The 18,356-nt window shown below is 44.6% G+C and overlaps 1 protein-coding gene across 1 annotated transcript in view; it reads left to right on the top strand.

Moving 5' to 3' along the window:
- The first annotated feature begins 3,314 nt into the window (after positions 1-3,314).
- The window catches only part of LOC147617076 (P-loop containing nucleoside triphosphate hydrolases superfamily protein), an 85,436-nt gene continuing 70,394 nt past the window's right edge, over positions 3,315-18,356 (top strand). Inside the window, exons 1-4 of the mRNA XM_086776689.1 lie at positions 3,315-3,557; positions 4,405-4,722; positions 15,180-15,394; positions 16,107-16,313. Coding sequence (XP_086632815.1) covers positions 3,416-3,557; positions 4,405-4,722; positions 15,180-15,394; positions 16,107-16,313 — 882 coding nt within the window. The 5' untranslated portion in view covers positions 3,315-3,415. The remainder of the gene's footprint in view (positions 3,558-4,404; positions 4,723-15,179; positions 15,395-16,106; positions 16,314-18,356) is intronic.

Genomic DNA, 18,356 nt, shown 5'->3' with positions numbered 1-18,356 from the left:
GATTATACTCATCTGAGTTTTAAAAAACTTGTGCCAATGTATATATATACCATGACTGTCAGCGTTTGGATTTTATTTATAGTATACGCTCAAGGGCCTTGGCCTAATTTCACTAAATTTTGCAAACTACTAACATCCATACTCTATATGGGAGATCAAGTCGTAATAAATATTCATTCTACTCATTGTGTTGGTGGATACGGTACATCATTTTTTAATTCTAATGTCTTTTTTGGCTTATGGGGCACTTTAATCTGTGTGTTTGATCCACTTCACTCTATGGATAACTTGTCATATGCGAAGAGAGTGTCATAGAGAGTCTTGGAGGTATCCTCTCTTTTCACATGGTGGGTCATCTAGTCCTAAAGATAATATGGGTAATTTACCGTGCAAAGAGAAGGCCCATGTTTCTCTTAAAATTCTTCTTTTTGGATGGTGAGACACCTTCAACAAAGAGATACTAATAATATATAATATTTGTTTGAAATGCAAGTGCTTCACATGATGTAGTCCGTGGATGTTGAAGAGTTAATTGAAGAAGAGACTTCTGGGGAGAAGCTATTCGGTTTTCTTTACAAAGTTGGGACATATTAAAGATTTACATCTATCAAAGAAATATTCAATCCCAAGATTAACCTTACCAATATAATATCGAGAACTTTTGATTACTACAAAGGCCTCTTTTTGGAATTTCACAGGATTACATATGGTCATTCGTTGGTTATTGAATCTAAGGAATATGTGAACATTAGTGATCTTGTGTCAACTACCAATGAGAAGTCAAGACTCACAAAAAGATATGTTTCCCTGGTAGAGGATATTAAGTGCACATAGATATGTACTACACATGGAGTCAGAAGGTGCCAGTTTCTATTAGAGGATGTTGCACTAATGTGCTACATATACTTAAAAGTTGACACAGATGACAACAATGATAGTAATAAAGGCCCCAACATGCTGCTAATATAGTATTAGAGATGCAATAGAAGATGAGAAGATAGAGAACCCTCTGGAGCTCAAAGTTGAGGTAGAGCTCAATAAAGAACTTGAAATTGTAGAACTCAAAGCAAGCATAGTAATTAAGGAGGAGAATGTCAGTAGAAAGAAAATAGAAAGACCAGTGAGCTTGCCATACTTACAATCATTTAGTATCAACGACAAGGACTTTGTCTTGCTATCAGATATAGAAATGATATTCTCCTCTAGGGAAGATTATTGTATTGCTACTATTGCGCAGGTGACTAAAGATGAGGAAGATTGGGTGGATTTTAAGACCAAATTCTCTTTTTGGGACATAGATACAAAAAATTATGTTGGTGTATCTACGGTCCTCATTATCTTATTCTAAAGAAGCAACACATTTTGCATGGTTGGGCAACCTCATTCTACCAAGCAAAGAGATGGCCAAGGGGTTCTTGGACACCTTTGTTTTACATGGAGAGGCTTACATAGAAGGTGCTCTACTATATGAAGAGGAAGTGTTAGGTCCCTTAGATGCCTCCTATCATGTAGAGGGTGCTCTTTGACCCACGGTAGGGAAGGTGCTCTAGCATGCGAAGAGATAACATTGGGGCCCCTTGGATGCTTTCTTATCGCACCTTCAATTTTTTTAATTTCATAAATTTCAAAATTAAATCTGATCTAATGAATTTTTATTTTCTCTAGCTTGAGATTGAAGATGCTAATGGGTTTCTTGGACAAGAGCTGGTGCAAACCGAGGAGGAAGAATTAGTAATGAGTCTCAGCTTGGTTATTATATATTGGTAAAATATACAAAGAAGTCCTTGATATTATATTGGTAAAATAAATAAAGAAGTCCTTGCCATTTTTTTCTTATAAATACTTCGATAGCCTTGAGGTTGCATTAGTAGCACTTAAGGTAGCTACAAGGTATCTACATTAGTCTATTGTCCCCTTAAATATATGAAAGAGTACTTGTAGAGGAATATGAAGGTATTGGGATTTTTTGGTATGCACTTGGGATTTGGGCTATGAGATCATCTTATTTTTCAAATTACACCACACATGCTTTAATGGTTGTGGTAAGATGGATATAGATTTCCAGGCACTTTTGATAAAACACATATTGAATATCCTAACATAAGTTCTGAGGATATCACTGAGCTCCAAGATTTTATGAAACTCCAGAAACCTAGCCACCCACCCCCAGTTCAGGTCATGGTCATCACCCACTACATGGTAAGAAATTTTTTTAACTTGTATAAAATAATATCTAAAATTACGTTAGTTTTTCTTAAAGTATAAAAGTGCTTACGATATGGACTTTACTTTGCAACACATTTTGGAGGCTCATGAACCTTTTCCAAGGAGGGAAGTTTAGCAATATGGTCTACTCAAGGCGGCATGGAACGATTTCATTGGCAAGCCCGACGTGGTTCGTTTATTTCCCAAAATACATCTTCATGAAAAGCTATGACCAATAACTCTTATGCTTGTGGTTTACAAACTGGTTACAAAAATGCTGGTTAACTGTTTGAAGAACATCTAATATTGGGGTCTACACCTTGCACAATATGGTTTAATGCCTAGAAGGCGAATAATGGATAACATTGCCAATGCTTACATTGGCATTGAATATGTGAAATATACTCAGCAGGATGTACTCATAATGCAGATAGACATAGAAAAAGCATTTGATATAGTACAATGGCAGTTTATTGCAAATGTTATGGAAAATATGGACTTGGGCCTAAGATGAGAAATATGATTTACTGGCTAAATGAAGGAGGCACTCCTTGATGTATATTACACAAGGGTCTTTCATATATTTGGTCTCTAGGCAAATATTGGGCTTTGGGCCTAAGATGAAAAATATTATTTACTGGCTCTATGAAGGAGGCATTGCTTGATGTATATTACACAAGGGTCTTGCATATATTTGGTCTCTAGGCAAATCAGTGCGACAAGCTTGCCTCCTCAGTGCACTACTCTATGTAATAGCCACTCATCCCATGCTCTTATAAATGGACAGAGAACAAGCTACATGGCATATAGATTTTGGATGTAAATCACTTTGTTAGCCAAGCTTATGTAGATGACTCATTTTTCTTTCCAAGGAATACTCAAGATGATGTTAAAATAATTATGGATTCTCTAGATCTGTTTGGTCTTGTGGCAGGCTTGAAAATTAATTTTGCTAAGCCAAGCTCCCATCGCTTTAAGCATTGTGATTGGCACTCTATTCTTTGGCCGGAGGGCCATAAAATTTCACCAAATTAGACGGTTAGACATCTTGGGTATCCTTTGGGCTGGAATGTCTGCAGCATTCACACAACCCCCACACACCCACACAACCGCCCAAAAAAAAAAAGGGGAAAAAATTCAACTCTCTATATATTTGCACAGGCCAACTTAACTAGTAAACCTGTACTGTCCTCCTACGATTCTAGACAGTATGGCCGATATCCACGACAGAAAGAAGAAGAAAACGAAGAAGGGTAGCAAGCTGAAAGGGCAGTTGGAGACTGGCTCCATCCCGTGGAAAAATGTCACTCCGGAGGACTCCATCGCGCTCCTTGCTGGCTCCAACGAAGGAGGTAAGAGCTTCTGCTCATACATCACGCTAGAAACACCCTTGTTTTATGATACAAAACACCATAGCTTCTTTGCATTGCTCCCTGTATATCCATGGACCCTTGTGCAGAAGCTAATTACCTTACCAAAGCACCATGTAGAAATACCCTTGCATTTTTATATTGAACCCTATGGCCATAGTTGTCAAAACTTGGAATTTGCAAGCTTCCAACCCCCTTCTCTCGTTTTTATGTTGCATGCTTTCGCCCTTGCCAACCCCGTGGAGTTATTTGCATCCCAACTTGGGAGCCAACCTTTCCTAACGCCATTGACAACAAGGCTAGAAAGTGTTCTTTTCCAAGTTGGGAAAGGCCATATTGGTTAGAATGCCTTATCACAATAAGCAACGATGTCCTAGTTGTTGACGAGGATACCGTTGTTGACGAGGATATCAAGAGTGCCGCCATTGGCTTGGTGGTGTACCTTCAACCAACTCTTCCTTGCACTGAAACCTTAACTTGATTCTGTGTCTGTGTGAGGTGCATGTTGACATGGTGCTGGGTCCATTTTCGTTTTCATCTTGTTGTTTTCAATAGGAAAATCCTTGTATTATCATATCAAGTCCTATGACCTTTGTGTATCAACATATCAAAACACCCTGTAGAAAAACCCTTGTATTATCATATATTAGCAAAACATTTTAAAGAGAAACCCTTCTAATATCATAAATTGCCAAAACATCATGTAAGAAACAATGTGTATCACCCCATGGCTTCCGGTATTATTGTATGCAACAGCATGGCTTCCTTTCTAATATTATCACAAACACATGGCTTTTTACAATGTCAAACCCTTTTGCATTTTGCACAGGATTCATGTGCTTGGAAGAAGTCAATGGAGACTTCTATTCACAGCTCAATGGGGATGCCATGGAACCTGCTGTAGAAGAAGAGCATGCTAAGCAGACACATGAGGCAACTCTACCTGATTCCTCTACAAAGCTCAAGGGTGCTAAGAAAAGGAAAAGGACCAATAAGAAGGGGGAAAAAGAAGACAGTACTAGCAGTGGTTTCGATGAAGCATCCACAAACAAAACAAATAGTAAGACAAAGAAGAGAAGAAACGAGCAAGCTATACAGGATGAATTGAATACTTTCAAAGCACAAAAGTGCTCTATGGCACAAACAGGTAAATCAACAGTTAATGCTATTTCCATATTCTTGTCTTAGGTGCAAGCAATTGTACTCCTATTTGAGAATGAGAGTCGATTGTGCTTTTTGTGTTTTCAATCGAGACATCTGGCTGGTCATAACTGTGTTTCACGCTCCATGAATCATTGTGTGCAATGCTACCTAAGCTTACTTAGCTCATGTACGCATCTATGTATGTGTATATATGCATATATGTTTGTGTATGTGTGTTTGCATGTAATTTGCACATTGTATGTATATATGCATGCTTTTATGTATGTATGCATGTATGTGTGCATATGTATCTGTTTATGTATGTGTGTTACTCTCTCTCTCTCTCTCTCTCTCTCTCTCTCTCTCTCTCTCACACACACACACACACACACACACACACACGACATTATTGTGTCTGCATGCTTTTTTGGCACGAGCAAACTTGTTGTAGTAGAAGCAGTAGACTTTGGGATCGAGGAAGGTTACCTTTGTAATCCTAACCATACCCTTATGTCCCCTTGCCCTTCAATTAAGCATTGATCACTTAACTTACCTTGTAAGTTATTTTTGAAGGTATTGGGAGAGTTCTGCACAGTTTAATGGGGTTGCCATGGAACCTTATGGATAAGGAAAATATATCAATTAGTCAGCTGAAGTCCCACCACCTGACTGCTCCATTTGTGGCTGGTAGCCTTCACTATGCTGATGATGAACTTGATAATCTGAAGCTTAATGAGTAGTGTTTGGAATAAAACCTGAACAGTTTATTGCTAGATAATGCGCACATGACGGCAAATCAATTGGTGCATGTGACATCCCATTTGCTTAACTTCGAGCACAGGGAAACATAATTCACCTTTGCTCCATTTCCACCTGGATCATCCCTCCCTGCTTGTGTCCTTAAATCTTTTGTTGGGTTCTCGAATGGTTCTATATGATGGCAAAGGACACAACAACCCAATCATCACAAAACTTACTGAGATCTGTTTTCTACATCATGTGGCTCTAGCTTCCGAAAATCTGACTATCCAAATCGACAAAACAGAGGAGTTTTTTTCCTCCCTGAGGTCAAACTGGTTACTATAGGCACTGCACTTTAGGTTCTACTTTCAGCTGTGGTTTCTGCTTTGCCAACTTCACTGGAATCGCTGACACAGGACACATTGTGGGCCTTCTGGCCCTTCTGATTCGTGCCTATCTGGCCTCTAATCTTGCAGACCATGTCCACTCATGCTTGGACTTCACTCCATTGGAGGATGAAGTGAGTAGCTGTATGGAGATCCCAAGACAAGGCGACCAAGTATGAACACCCCTCTATGGGGCTCTGTGGTGCTAGCAGACCAGCAGGACAGCCAACCAGCCTGCCCCAAAACAGTCGACCAGTGTCAAAATACGCAGCGGAAATGATAACCAAACTTGGGTCCACAAGAGCAAGTAGAGTGCAGAAAATAGACACCACAAGAGACACTGAGAGATAGGCGTGTAAACTCTTCTCTATACACAAGATCCCGTACAAGACTGGGTGAGGAGCATGGGGCCTATTTATATGCAGTCGGCCACAGTGCTTGATGGCTCTCCACGACTGCATAAAGCAGTCGGCCAGCAGAATATCTCCACGACTGTATAAGAACAGGTCGGCCAGCATAAAAGCCTCCACGACTGTATCATAGGCAGTCGGCCAGCCACCAGGAGCACATGAGGTGCAGTCGGCCAGCACCATGGGCTCCTGCCAACATGTGGCATCCATCCACACCATGAAAAAATGGGGAAAAAATACGGGGAGTGAGGAAAAATGATAAAACACCTATACAGGGCGGGCACACCCACAACAGAGGCCCTGGTGTCTGATTAAGACAGGAGATGACTTCTAACACCCCCTCTCAGCTCCTGGCTGTGCAATCAACCCAAGGGAGCTGGAGTGCCGCCTGAGCGTAGCCTGAGGTAGAGACTTCGTGAAGAGGTCCGCCGCATTGTCCTCCGTCGAACAATAAAGTAGCAAGATGTCACCAGCCAAGATCTTCTCACGTACAAAGTGATACTGTATCTCTATGTGCTTGGTCCGGGCATGGAAGACCGGGTTCCGAGCAATAGCTATACAACTCTGGTTATCGCATTGGATGACTGTGGGCTCCTTGTGTGGAAACCCAATCTCGCCTAGCCGCCTCCGCAGCCACACAACCTCACAAGCAGCACCACAAGCAGCCCGGTACTCTGCCTCTGTCGAAGAGAGGGCAATAGTTGGTTGCCTCTTGCTGCTCCAAGAAACTACTCCTGAGCGGAGAGTAAAACTGTATCCTGAAGTAGATCTCCTCGTGTCTAGATCTCCTCCCCAATCTGAGTCACTCCAACCTTGGAGTCTGACTCCATCCCCTCCTGTGTAAAAGAGTCCTAGATCCTTCGTACTCTGCAGATACCGCAAGATCGGCAATCTTGCGTCCCAATGAGACTTCAATGGCGTCTGCATGAAAGAGCTCAATAGCCCCACGGAGAAGCTCAAGTCCAATCTGGTGTTCAGCAACCAGATCAATGAACCAACCAACTTCCGGTACTGCGAGGCATCAACTGGCTCACAAGGATGAGTAACGGTTAACTTTGTGTTTGGGTCCATTAGCGAAGTAATAGGCTTGCAGTTCTCCATCCCAAAGGCCTCAAGCAACTCATGAACATACCGCTGCTGAGAGATGAAAAACCCCCTCTGGGTCTGCTAGATCTCCAATCCCAAAAAGAAGTGGAGTAAGCCTAAGTCGGTCATCTCAAACTCCTTTGACAAGGCAGCCTTCGTCACACCAATGTGCTCCACATGACCGCCGGTGAGAATGAGATCATCCACATAAAGGATGATAATTGTGACCATGCCGCGTTCCCGAAAGAGATACAGGTTAGGATTTGCAACCGATCTCTGAAATCCAGTCCGAACAAAGAAGGAATCAATCTTCTGATTCCAAGCCTTGGGAGCCTGCTTAAGACCATACAAGGCCTTACGTAACTTGTAAACCATCCCTTCTGATCCTGGAACAATAAAGCCTGGAAGCTGCTCAACATACACCTCCTCCTGCAGGTCACCATTAAGGAACGCAGATTTTACATCCATTTGATACACGGGCCACGTCTGAGAAGAAGCAAGGGCAAGAACGGTCCGAATCGTGGACATCCGTGCTGTCGGTGCAAAGGTATCCTCGTAGTCGATGCCTGGCCGCTGAGCATAACCTTTAGCCACAAGTCTGGCTTTGTGTTTGTCCACCGACCCATCAGACGCATATTTGATCTTAAAGACCCATTTGACACCAATGACTGACCGTTTCGACGGCCTTGGTACCAACTCCCATGTGTTGTTCTTCTCGACGGCATCAAGTTCCACCTGCATGGCTTTCCTCCAAGTATCTTGTGAGGGCTTCCTTGACGGAAGTGGGCTCCTTGTCCCGCATAATACGAGACATCAGAGCATAGTTTACCTGAAGAAGCTCCGTTGTATTGCTTTTATCTCGGACTCTGTGTGATCTTCGAGGGCCGTCCTCTGTGGTCCACTCGGAGGGTAACTCCGTGACACCGGACTCCCGAAGGGTGTCCAACAACCACCTAGGTACTTGAACAGATCGTGGAGCCTCCTGTGGTCGCGGGGGCTCAACCTCCTGCACTGAATGAGGTTGATCAACTGGAATAATGGTTTGGGAATCATCATCAGACTCCTCTGGATCTCCAAGAAGTGGCGGCTCCTTGACAGTGGATACTGAAACATGCTCGTCAAAGACCACATCCCGGCTGACAACAATCTTGTTCCTGTCTGGATCATACAATCTGTATCCCTTGGAAAGAGAATTATACCCCACAAATATAAGCTTGCGGGACTTGGAGTCAAGCTTCCCCCTTTGCCTCTTCGGAATATGTACATACGCATCACTCCCAAAAACACGGAAGTGCGAGACATCAGGTTTCCTGCCGAAATATGCCTCAAATGGAGTCATATGAGGTACTGAAGTCGTCGGAGATCGGTTGAGAGTATGGATAGCCGTTGCCACAGCCTTTTCCCAAAGTGGACGAGGAAGATCACGATGCTCCAGCATGGTCCTCGCCATCTCCACCACAGTCCTGTTCTTGCGTTCTACAACTCCATTCTCCGAAGGCGATCCTGTATTGGCCAGTTCCCTCTTGATGCCATGATCTGCACAAAATCTGAGAAATACAGTCGAGGAGAATTCACCTCCTTTGTCAGCCCTGAGAGTCTTTACTTGAAATCCAGACTCCTTCTCCACCATCACGTGTCAATCCTTGAACCGTGCAAAAGCTTGGTCCTTCTGGGAAAGAAAGTAGACCCACGTGAATCTGGTACAATCATCAACAAGCAGCATAAAGTAGAGAGATCCTCCCAAAGATGGTGTCTGCTGAGGTCCACACAAGTCAGTGTGAATCAACTCCAATGGTTTCGAAGCCCGCCTGGAAGCCTGCTTCGGAAAGGATTTCCTGTGCTGCTTACCACGTATGCAAGAACTGCAACGCCCTTGCCTACTGCCAACATCTGGCAAGCCAACCACCATCTGGTCTTGGAAAGCTCACCGCAATGCATCCACATTTAAGTGGCCAAAACGAAAGTGCCACAAATCTCCGACCTGAGAACCTGTCAACGAGAAGAGTGCAGAGAGCTTGTAGATACCATTCTCCACACCGCCTTCCCAAACAACCTGGGCAGTCTCACGGTCCTGTAGAGCAACTGAATGCTCCTCAAATTCCACCCGAAAGCCAGTCTTGCATACTTCATGCACTGACAAAAGATGAAGACCCAGAGCAGGGACATAAAGAACACGGGAAGCATGCTTGCCCCCCTTGCCGTTTGGAATAATCTCCATTCGGCCCTCACTATGTATCGGAATAGTGGAGTTATTGCCAATAAAGATGCGACCTGACTGCCGTTTCAGATCTAAAAAGAAGTCACGGGACGGAGTCATATGCCTGGAAGCACCAATGTCAAGAATCCATTCTCGGGTATCCTTTGCGGTGAAGCCAACTGCCTCCTCGCTTGAAGACGATGAAGCGTCGGAGTCCATCATCTCTAAGTGCACAAATGCAGGAGTCTTTGCAGTTGAGGCTGAGGAATCAACACTCTTCCCAGTCCGCTTAGGACAGTGGCCTTTCTCGCCACAATCATTGCAGGATCTTTCGGCCTTCAGCTTCTCTCGTTCTGAGTTAGGCTTCTTCTCAGAAGACTTCTCTCCGGTGAAGCCTTCCCTTTGTCCTTGTTGTTATTCTGGCCTTTCGACCGTTGGCCAGTTAAGGCCTCCGAACCGCCGCTGTGAGGAGGGTTCGTGAAATGTTCCTCCTGGTCCAAGACCATTGGCACAAGCTCCTCCCAGGTAATGGTGCTGAGCCTGCCACCCGTATGCTGCCATATGCCTTTGGCCAGCGTCATGTGCTTTATGTGATTGATTACTTGTGGTGTGCAGTTGAGGAAAATAAATGACCGGACCCTGGCGTTGACACGATCCCACATGTGTGCCTGTGCCTCTCGGTCCTTCTTCATCGATAGTAACTCCCCTTCCTCTGCTTCCGGCCGTGGAACCCCGATGACGATGAAATCCGCAAGGTCATATGACTCCAGCACAGGCTCCATCATAACCTTCCAGATGCCGTAATTGTTCCCGTCCAACTGACGGTCCATAGGGAACGTGGGGAGAGTCGGGATCTTCACGTGCTTCTCAGCCATCTCTAACAAATCTGCCATCGCGGGGATTAAACTGAAAAAGGGTGGGTGGGTGGGAAAAAAAACTTAAACCTGCAAGTGGCTGTCCAGCACCTTAGCCCGCCTTCCTCTTGCAACTTCTCTTCCCGAACAGTCCAAAACAGTCCACCAATCAGCAACTTAACTATCCCCCTCTTGTTCAGAAAACTCCCAAGATCTATCAAGAGCCTAGGGCTCTGATACCATGTCAAAATACACAGCGGTAATGATAACCAAACTTGGGTCCACAAGAGCAAGTAGAGTGCAGAAAATAGACAGCACAAGAGACACTGAGAGATAGGCGTGTAAACTCTTCTCTATACACAAGATCCCGTACAAGACTGAATGAATAAATGGTGAGGAGCATGGGGCCTATTTATATGCCCCATGGATGTAGTCGGCCAGCGCTTGATGGCTCTCCACGACTGCATAAAGCAGTCGGCCAGCAGAATATCTCCACGACTACTGTATAAGAACAGGTCGGCCAGCATAAAAGCCTCCACGACTGCATCATAGGCAGTTGGCCAGCCACAAGGAGCACATGAGGTGCAGTCAGCCAGCACCATGGGCTCCTGCCAACATGTGGCATCCATCCACACCATGAAAAAATGGGGAAAAAAAAACGGGGAGTGAGGAAAAATGATAAAACACCTATACAGGGCGGGCACACCCACAACAGAGGCCCTGGTGTCTGATTAAGACAGGAGATGACTTCTAACAACCAGCCCTAAAGGAACCTATAAATAGGCAGCTAAGGGACAGATGAAGACAACCATACACCAGATTTGCAGTCTCAGTCGAGGAGTAGAAGGGAGGTGAGTCTTGGGTTTTTGTTCATGCATGTAGCTTACACTTGCACAGGTGAGGTGTCCGGATATGAGTCTAGATTCAAGTTTGGCATTGTATATATTCATGTTTGGGCAATATACATCTGGTTCAGTCTCTAGTCTTCTTGTGTACTTGCAGCAGCATGATGTGATTAGGTCAAGGAGGTGGGGAATGTGCACGGTCTTGGGTAGGGGAAAGCTTGTTGTCACATGAGTGCCTACAGTGGAAGACTGAAACACGATTAAGGCAAACTAAATTAACACTAATTCAAATGATATGGCAAATACACCGGATCCTACTCATGCATGCCTATCTATTGATACATACCAAAGGTTCATGGCTGTCCTCCAGGTTCATGGCTGTCCTCCTCTTGTGCATACCAAAGGTACATGAGGACTGCCTTCTTGCTGACTCACAGCTACTTCTGCTGATCCCGATGCCTTGGTTGTATGCTCTAGATAGATGCCTTGGCTCTTTTTCCCTCGGTCTTGGCTCTCTTGTCCTTGTTCTTGGCTTTGCAACCTTTATCTCTGAATCCCCAAGCATGACCTTTTCTTCCTTTATATAGGGATCTGATGGCAAGTCGGAGTCAGGTCTTCAGGTCACAAAACATCATCAAAAAGGTCATAAGACACGTTCATATTGTGCCTAATAAATGTCCCAACCATTGTGCATGTCTTGGGCCCTTTAGGGTTGTCAAAATTGCTCCAATTTGCTGATAAACTGCCCTGTATTTTTCCTAGAAGGTGGCTGCAAGTAGGATGCATGTCCTTGTGGCACTCATATGGGGGATGCAAGTGACATCCCCTCCTGCTAAACTTGGAGCATTGGGGCAAATAAGGCACCTTTGCTCCACTTGTGGTCTGGTCTATTTGCAAAATCCGCTCCATATCCATCGGCTCGATCTCCAAGCTATGTGGCTTGGTAGCCTCATCCTACTCCTTATTGGATTTTGGAGAGACTTCCTTGAAGCTCCTCCGGAATTAATAGACTCCGCTCCATATCCATCGGCTTGATCTCCAAGCTAGGTGGCTTGGTAGCCTCATCCTACTCCTTATTGTATTTTGGAGAGACTTCCCAGAAGCTCCTCTGGAACTTTTAGACAAACCCCATCCTCCTCCTCTTGGGCTTAAGATAGATCTACTTGCCGGCTCTTTGGTTTGGGTTTGGGCATTTGGCAACATGGGCAATGAAACCTCTGCTGAAAATTGTGATAGTGTCACTTCCTCACTCAGATCAAAACTCTAAGTCTTGGGCTGCTCCTCAATCCTAGGCGACTTCATTTTGTCCCTTACCCATGCTGCCACTTACTTCATCACGTCATTGTTCTCCATCTTGGTGATCTGTGCTGTCCATTGCTTGTCTTGGAGCCACGCTTCAGGTGATTCCTCCTCTTGCCATTGTCGTTCCTCGTGTTACCAAGATTCTCGTTCCTCTCGCATCCGTTTGTACTAGGTTGCAATCTCTTTATCCATATGACAATACCGCTCTTGGAGCTCTCCTTGTTTTTGCTGAAACTCCTTCCGTCGGATCTCCGACTCCTGTCGATGCCTCTTCTTCATGTCTTCAAGGCTCTCCATCAGTGTCTTGTTCATGTCGGGGAATAGATTGAAGAAATAGATGGTTCACTAGGCTTGACCTAGATGCAACACCTAATTTGCAAGAAATCTAATGCCACATGCAAGACTTATGCAAATCTATGGAGGACTTGGATCCAAAAACCCTAAAACACATACATCCACTGCAAAATGGCTGTTGCAAAACCTAAACGCAGCCCTAAATGCAATGTGGGATGAAAACGCAAAACCCAATACATGAATCAGGTTGGAGGACTTAATGCACATGCAAAAATCTCCTCTATCTGACCTAATGCACATGCAAAAAACGTGCTGCAAAGGCAAAAACACAATCCCTAATTGCCCATCATCAAGGCAGCCGATAGAGCAAAAATGCAGCCCATCTTCAGTGCATCAAAAAGCACATCAGGGGTGGCCTGTAGGGCAGCAAAAAGCACCCAAAAGGGTCGCTCAAATTAGGCACAATCAGAGTGGCTCTCTGTAAGCAGCCTAACGTGAGAGAATGATTGAAGGCAGCAAGCGGATGCAGAGGAGAGACTTGGAGCAGCCAACAATGATCCAACACTTGAGCAAAAATGATGAATGAATTAAATGGCAAAAAGCCTGTTCTTATATACATCATGAAGGGGCTGGTTGGCCAAAGGGATCAAACAGGGTTGGAGATGATCATTCCAACACCTGCCTGCCAGAATTGTATCCTTTTTGTATATTACGAATATACTAAAAATTCAGCTCTCTCTCTCTCTTCTCTCCAATTGGCTGGGACTATCATGACATTCATAAAGGCGCCTATGTAAAGTGACTTACGGGCACACCTTTTGAGGCTACTTGTGCCAACCCTAGCCCTTTGGATGCCTGAATAGAGGGCTTACCTGAGGCCCAAGAGATCATCTTGATAGCCATCATCTTGTGGGCTTTTCTCCCAGCCAAGAAGCTAGTGGAGTTGTACTCTCTGCATCAAGGGCAAGCTAAGGTGGGAAACACACCAGGGCAAGAGGGGGACCAAGTCATGCTTGTGCAGAAGGAGTCTCAGCCCAATAACGCACTTCATCATCAGCTCCACATTAAAACACAGCCCACACAGGTGCTGCAATTCAGCAAACAAGGGCGGCTACAGGGCAGCCAAACACCTAGGAGTAGGGTGAGGTCCAATTCTGTCCCATAAGGTCTTAGTCCAGTGCAATTCCTTGGACAGCACTTTCAGTCATTGTTTGTCTTCATTTTCTTGCAATAGGCAAATACAACCAGCAGTGGGGGCCTTGAGAGGGTACTTGGGACCCAATACTGTGTCTTTGCGTATGTTCTAAACCCTAATCTCTGTGCATATTCAGTTTTCAGCAAGTGTGATTGCATTAATCTTATCTCAAAAACGCTTCCACACTCCAAGGGGGTTTGTAGATAGCTATGTCGTGGGCAGTGGTGCGTGAACACTCTAGGACTAGCTGGGGTACTTTTTCCCTCTTTAGGAGGTTTTTTTTTTCCCGTGCATGTGAACACCCTCTTAACACTTATCATTTGGGGTGTACTTATCCTTTGTACTTTGTACCACTCATTCTACTTGGTAAATCATCATCGAGTTGTGTGCCTCTCACTCTAGGACTAGCTGGGGCACTTTTTCCCTCTTTAGGAGGTTTTTTTCCTGTGCATGTGAACACCCTCTAACACATGGAGTATCCTTTGTCCCTTGTACCACTCATTCTACTTGGTAAATCATTGAGTTGTGTGCCTCACTCTTACTCTGTGTGAGCTCTACTGTGAGTGTCTTGGTGCTGGTAACCCTGACCTGTAGGTTCCAACACTAGCCTTGAGTAAGTCAAGAGTAGGGTGGTTGTACAGTTGGCAATTGTGGCTGTGCCTGCAGGTGTTACATCATACTTTCTCGTCTTTAACATACCTTTTATGTAGCTGGAAGAGGGACTTCATCGATTCTTGTGTGGGTGACCTACATGGGTTATGGAATACCTGCAAACTTGCATACCCAAAGGGTTAGCGTGGTTATACAAGTATGTTTTCATCCATAGGCATAGCTGGTGGATGCACACCTGTTTGTGTGGTGCATGCACACACATATACATAAATCCATACATACATCTATACATACACACAAACATACATACCTACATACATGCATACATACATACTTACACATACAACACACACATACATGCATACAAACATCCACGTGCATGTGCGCCTGTGAGCGCGTGTGCACGCGCACACAGGCACACACAAACACATTTACAGACATACATATGATCTTAAAGTAAAGTATACTGAATTACTTTTCTTAATGTTAGTTCTCTAGTGTTCAAGACTTAAGATCTGATAAACTACTGAAATTTGCAGGTGATGCATCTTTAGAAGTCTACGGTCAGGGGAGTGCTTGCACAAGCTATCAGGATGTTGGCCTAGAGGGTGAAGAGACCCTAGATGAGAAACTTCCAGCATGGGTGGAGTTGCGTCTTCATGGGAGTATCATGAAAGCACTAGCCACTTTGAATTTTACACAGCCGACATCGATTCAGAAGGCTTGCATTCCTGCTGCAGCTCATCAGGGAAAGGTTGACACTCCTGCTTAGCTGATGCTATAGAGGCTTGCTTTTTCTTTTATTTTGTCCTTGGTAAAATGTTTTATTATATATGTGCTGGCCCTTGTTAGTGGGGACCTGAGACCAAGCAAGTTGCAGCTCCTCTTGGCATCTTGCAGTGGCAGCCGCCCAAAGGCAGGTCTTCACACAAAGAAAAACTCTTCTGTAATATGAGTATCCAGCTTGTGCATCTACCACAGCGCCAGACCTTCTGCACCTTTCTTGCTATTGTTGTGCCCAGTTGCAAGGTCAGAGCCAAGCACAGAATGACCAAATCAGGTGTTTACACAGCATATGCAGTGCAGAACCCACCCAATTTTCAGCACGGGGGGAACCCAATCTCAGCAAAACTCTCAAAATTGAGCTCAACTTGCCAATTCACATGAAAATGCCATTAGACAATCCATGTGTACATGTTGGTGGGCTAGGCATAGATAGACAGAGATTAAAGCTCTAAAATGAGCCATGTTAAAGGAGTATGGGAAAGCCCTTAAGGGCTTGCGGTGCCAAGGACAGAGGGAACATTTATTTGTAAAATGGAAAGAGAGATAGAAGGGGTGGGGGGCTAAAGCCATATTGTTTGTCTAAGTTACCCTACGAATTTCTATTTATTTTTCTTTTCAATGTTAACTTTATTAGCTTTGTTTTTTCCTAAAGTGAGATTTGAACCCTTCTTGTCTTTCAGGACATCATAGGAGCAGCCGAAACAGGCTCCGGTAAAACTCTTGCCTATGTCATCCCTATTCTACAACGTCTTTTGGATGAAGAAGAGAAATATCATGTTTTTGAAGAGAATGGAGATGTGGATGATGGAGACTCTTCAAGAAGAAGTAGAACTAGAGGGCCTCTACGTGCATTAATTTTGACTCCTACCAGAGAGCTCTCATTACAGGTAAGCAATGAAGCTTAGGTTACTCATTGGTTTTAGAAAATTGTGAATGTAACACACCTGGGACAATACGAGCTTTCTCTCTCACTAATGTGTTCACATTACCAAGTCTTTTAAAGAGTTGGCAACTTAAAAATACCATTCACTTAGCATAAATTGAGAGGAGACACACACTGTTGCCAGAATGAACCAACCCCTGATTGGGAATTCTTATTTTCCAAAAAGTGTATTTTACAGATACAAATATCAGGGTGCCAAGCACCACATTTCCAAGTGCATAAAAACAAATCAAACAATAGCTTCAAACCCTAGCCACAGGGCTGGGTCAAGAACCAAGAATCAACCACTGCCCAAGCCTCTCAGCAAGGGCAAGGGGAGAACCCCTTGCCTGCCTGCTGCTACTCAAGCCACTCAACAGGAGTAGAGGCACCATTGCCCAAGCCACTCGCAAGAGGAGACACCTTCCTGCTACTCAAGCCACTCAATAGCAGTAGAGTCACCATGCGTGCCTGCTACTCAAGCCACTCAGCAGAAAGAGTAGAGGCACCACCACCCAAGCCACACAACAAGGGGGGACACATGCCTGCTACTCAAGCCACTCACTAGGAGTAGAGGCACCACCGCTCGAGCCACTAAGCAAGGGGAGAACTCTAGAGCTTTGTCTAAAAGATCTTTAGTCTTCAAATCTCCAAATCACTAGGCATCCTTGGCAATTGAAACACCTTCCTAGCAACCAAAATAGGGTTCAACTAAGCAGCAAGCCTCGAATCAGCACCAAAGATGAGGGGGCAGCTTGTGACTCCTCCAAATATAGGTTTAGTGGGAAAAGTGATAAAACAACATGTTTTATTGATTTTCAAGTGATAGAAACTCTCGAAGTAGCCAATGAGGTGATAGCTCAAGTGGTAAAGGTGTTTGCCTAGGACGAGGTGTTTGCCTAGGACGAGGAGATCCTGGGTTCAAAACCCCACAAGGTGCTTCCTCGGCGGCTTTGCCTATGGGTGGATTAAAAAAGCGTTCTGTGCGGTGAAAAATGCTAAGTTCTAACTATGGAAGGATCTTGGGCCTAAGTCTAGTTGAAAAAAAAGAAACTCTCGGAGCAGCATTTTAGGGTTTCTGTTCAGATTGACCAAGTGGCGGGCCAGCCCTAAAAGCCCACACTTGCTAATAAAATGCTTGGGCACCTCAAACTAGTAGCCCAAAAGAGGGCGCTTGGACCAAAAGAAGTGTAGAGGATGCCGCACTTCCGTAAGTGCCCGGTGTCCACATAAAGGTGTCCACACACATTAATAAGTGCGTGTAAACACATCAATTCATAAAATTTGTCAAAGTCCCCAACAAGGTTTTTGAGCGGAGTGCTGGCATAACTTTGGAGTCCTGCAAAATGACCACCACTTGTCAACAAGTAGGAGCACTCGCACATGCCAACATGTGGGTGTCCGTTGCACCGTTGGACTTTAGCACGATATCACAAGCGGTACATGAAGACCGGTCAAACCCCTAGCAAAATCCATTATTCAAGCATGCAAACATGAGTAGTGCAAATGCATATAAACTTGGAACTTGCATCTGGACGTCCAGTCTTACTGGGAGTCTCTCTGGGCACCATTCAGGAAAAAGGGGTCAGGACCAAATGGCGACATCTGCCCCTTCCTCTAAACAATTGACCTCGGTTGAGAAGTTCCTCTTACTTCACTAAGAAGCAAGATTATTCTCATTTCTAGGAACGAGCCCGGATTGTGAATCACTGAGATTCTCACCATGTCACGTGCATCCTACAATTGGATGCGAGGTGGACATATATGTACAGCAGCAGGTACAAGACTGAGAGTGGTAACCGGCCCTTTGTGAGCCCATGTCCAGGATGAGTCAGCCAGGGATCCACTGTAGAGCATCATGACTAGGTGTACAAGTTCCGTACATGGTGATGGTCAGGTGTGCATGTCCCGCACATGAAGTCAGTGCATGTCGTGCACATCTTTGTAACCCTCTGGAATGATGTAGAGGTGTACCGGGCATTTATTAGGCTTCCAGCCAGATGACCAA

Source organism: Cibotium barometz, chromosome 37, assembly GCF_041138505.1.
Source record: "Cibotium barometz isolate CiBa-2024 chromosome 37, ASM4113850v1, whole genome shotgun sequence".
Lineage (NCBI taxonomy): Eukaryota > Viridiplantae > Streptophyta > Polypodiopsida > Cyatheales > Cibotiaceae > Cibotium > Cibotium barometz.
The sequence above is the reverse complement of the archived record's forward strand: the minus strand, read 5'-3'. Positions and strand labels throughout refer to the sequence as shown.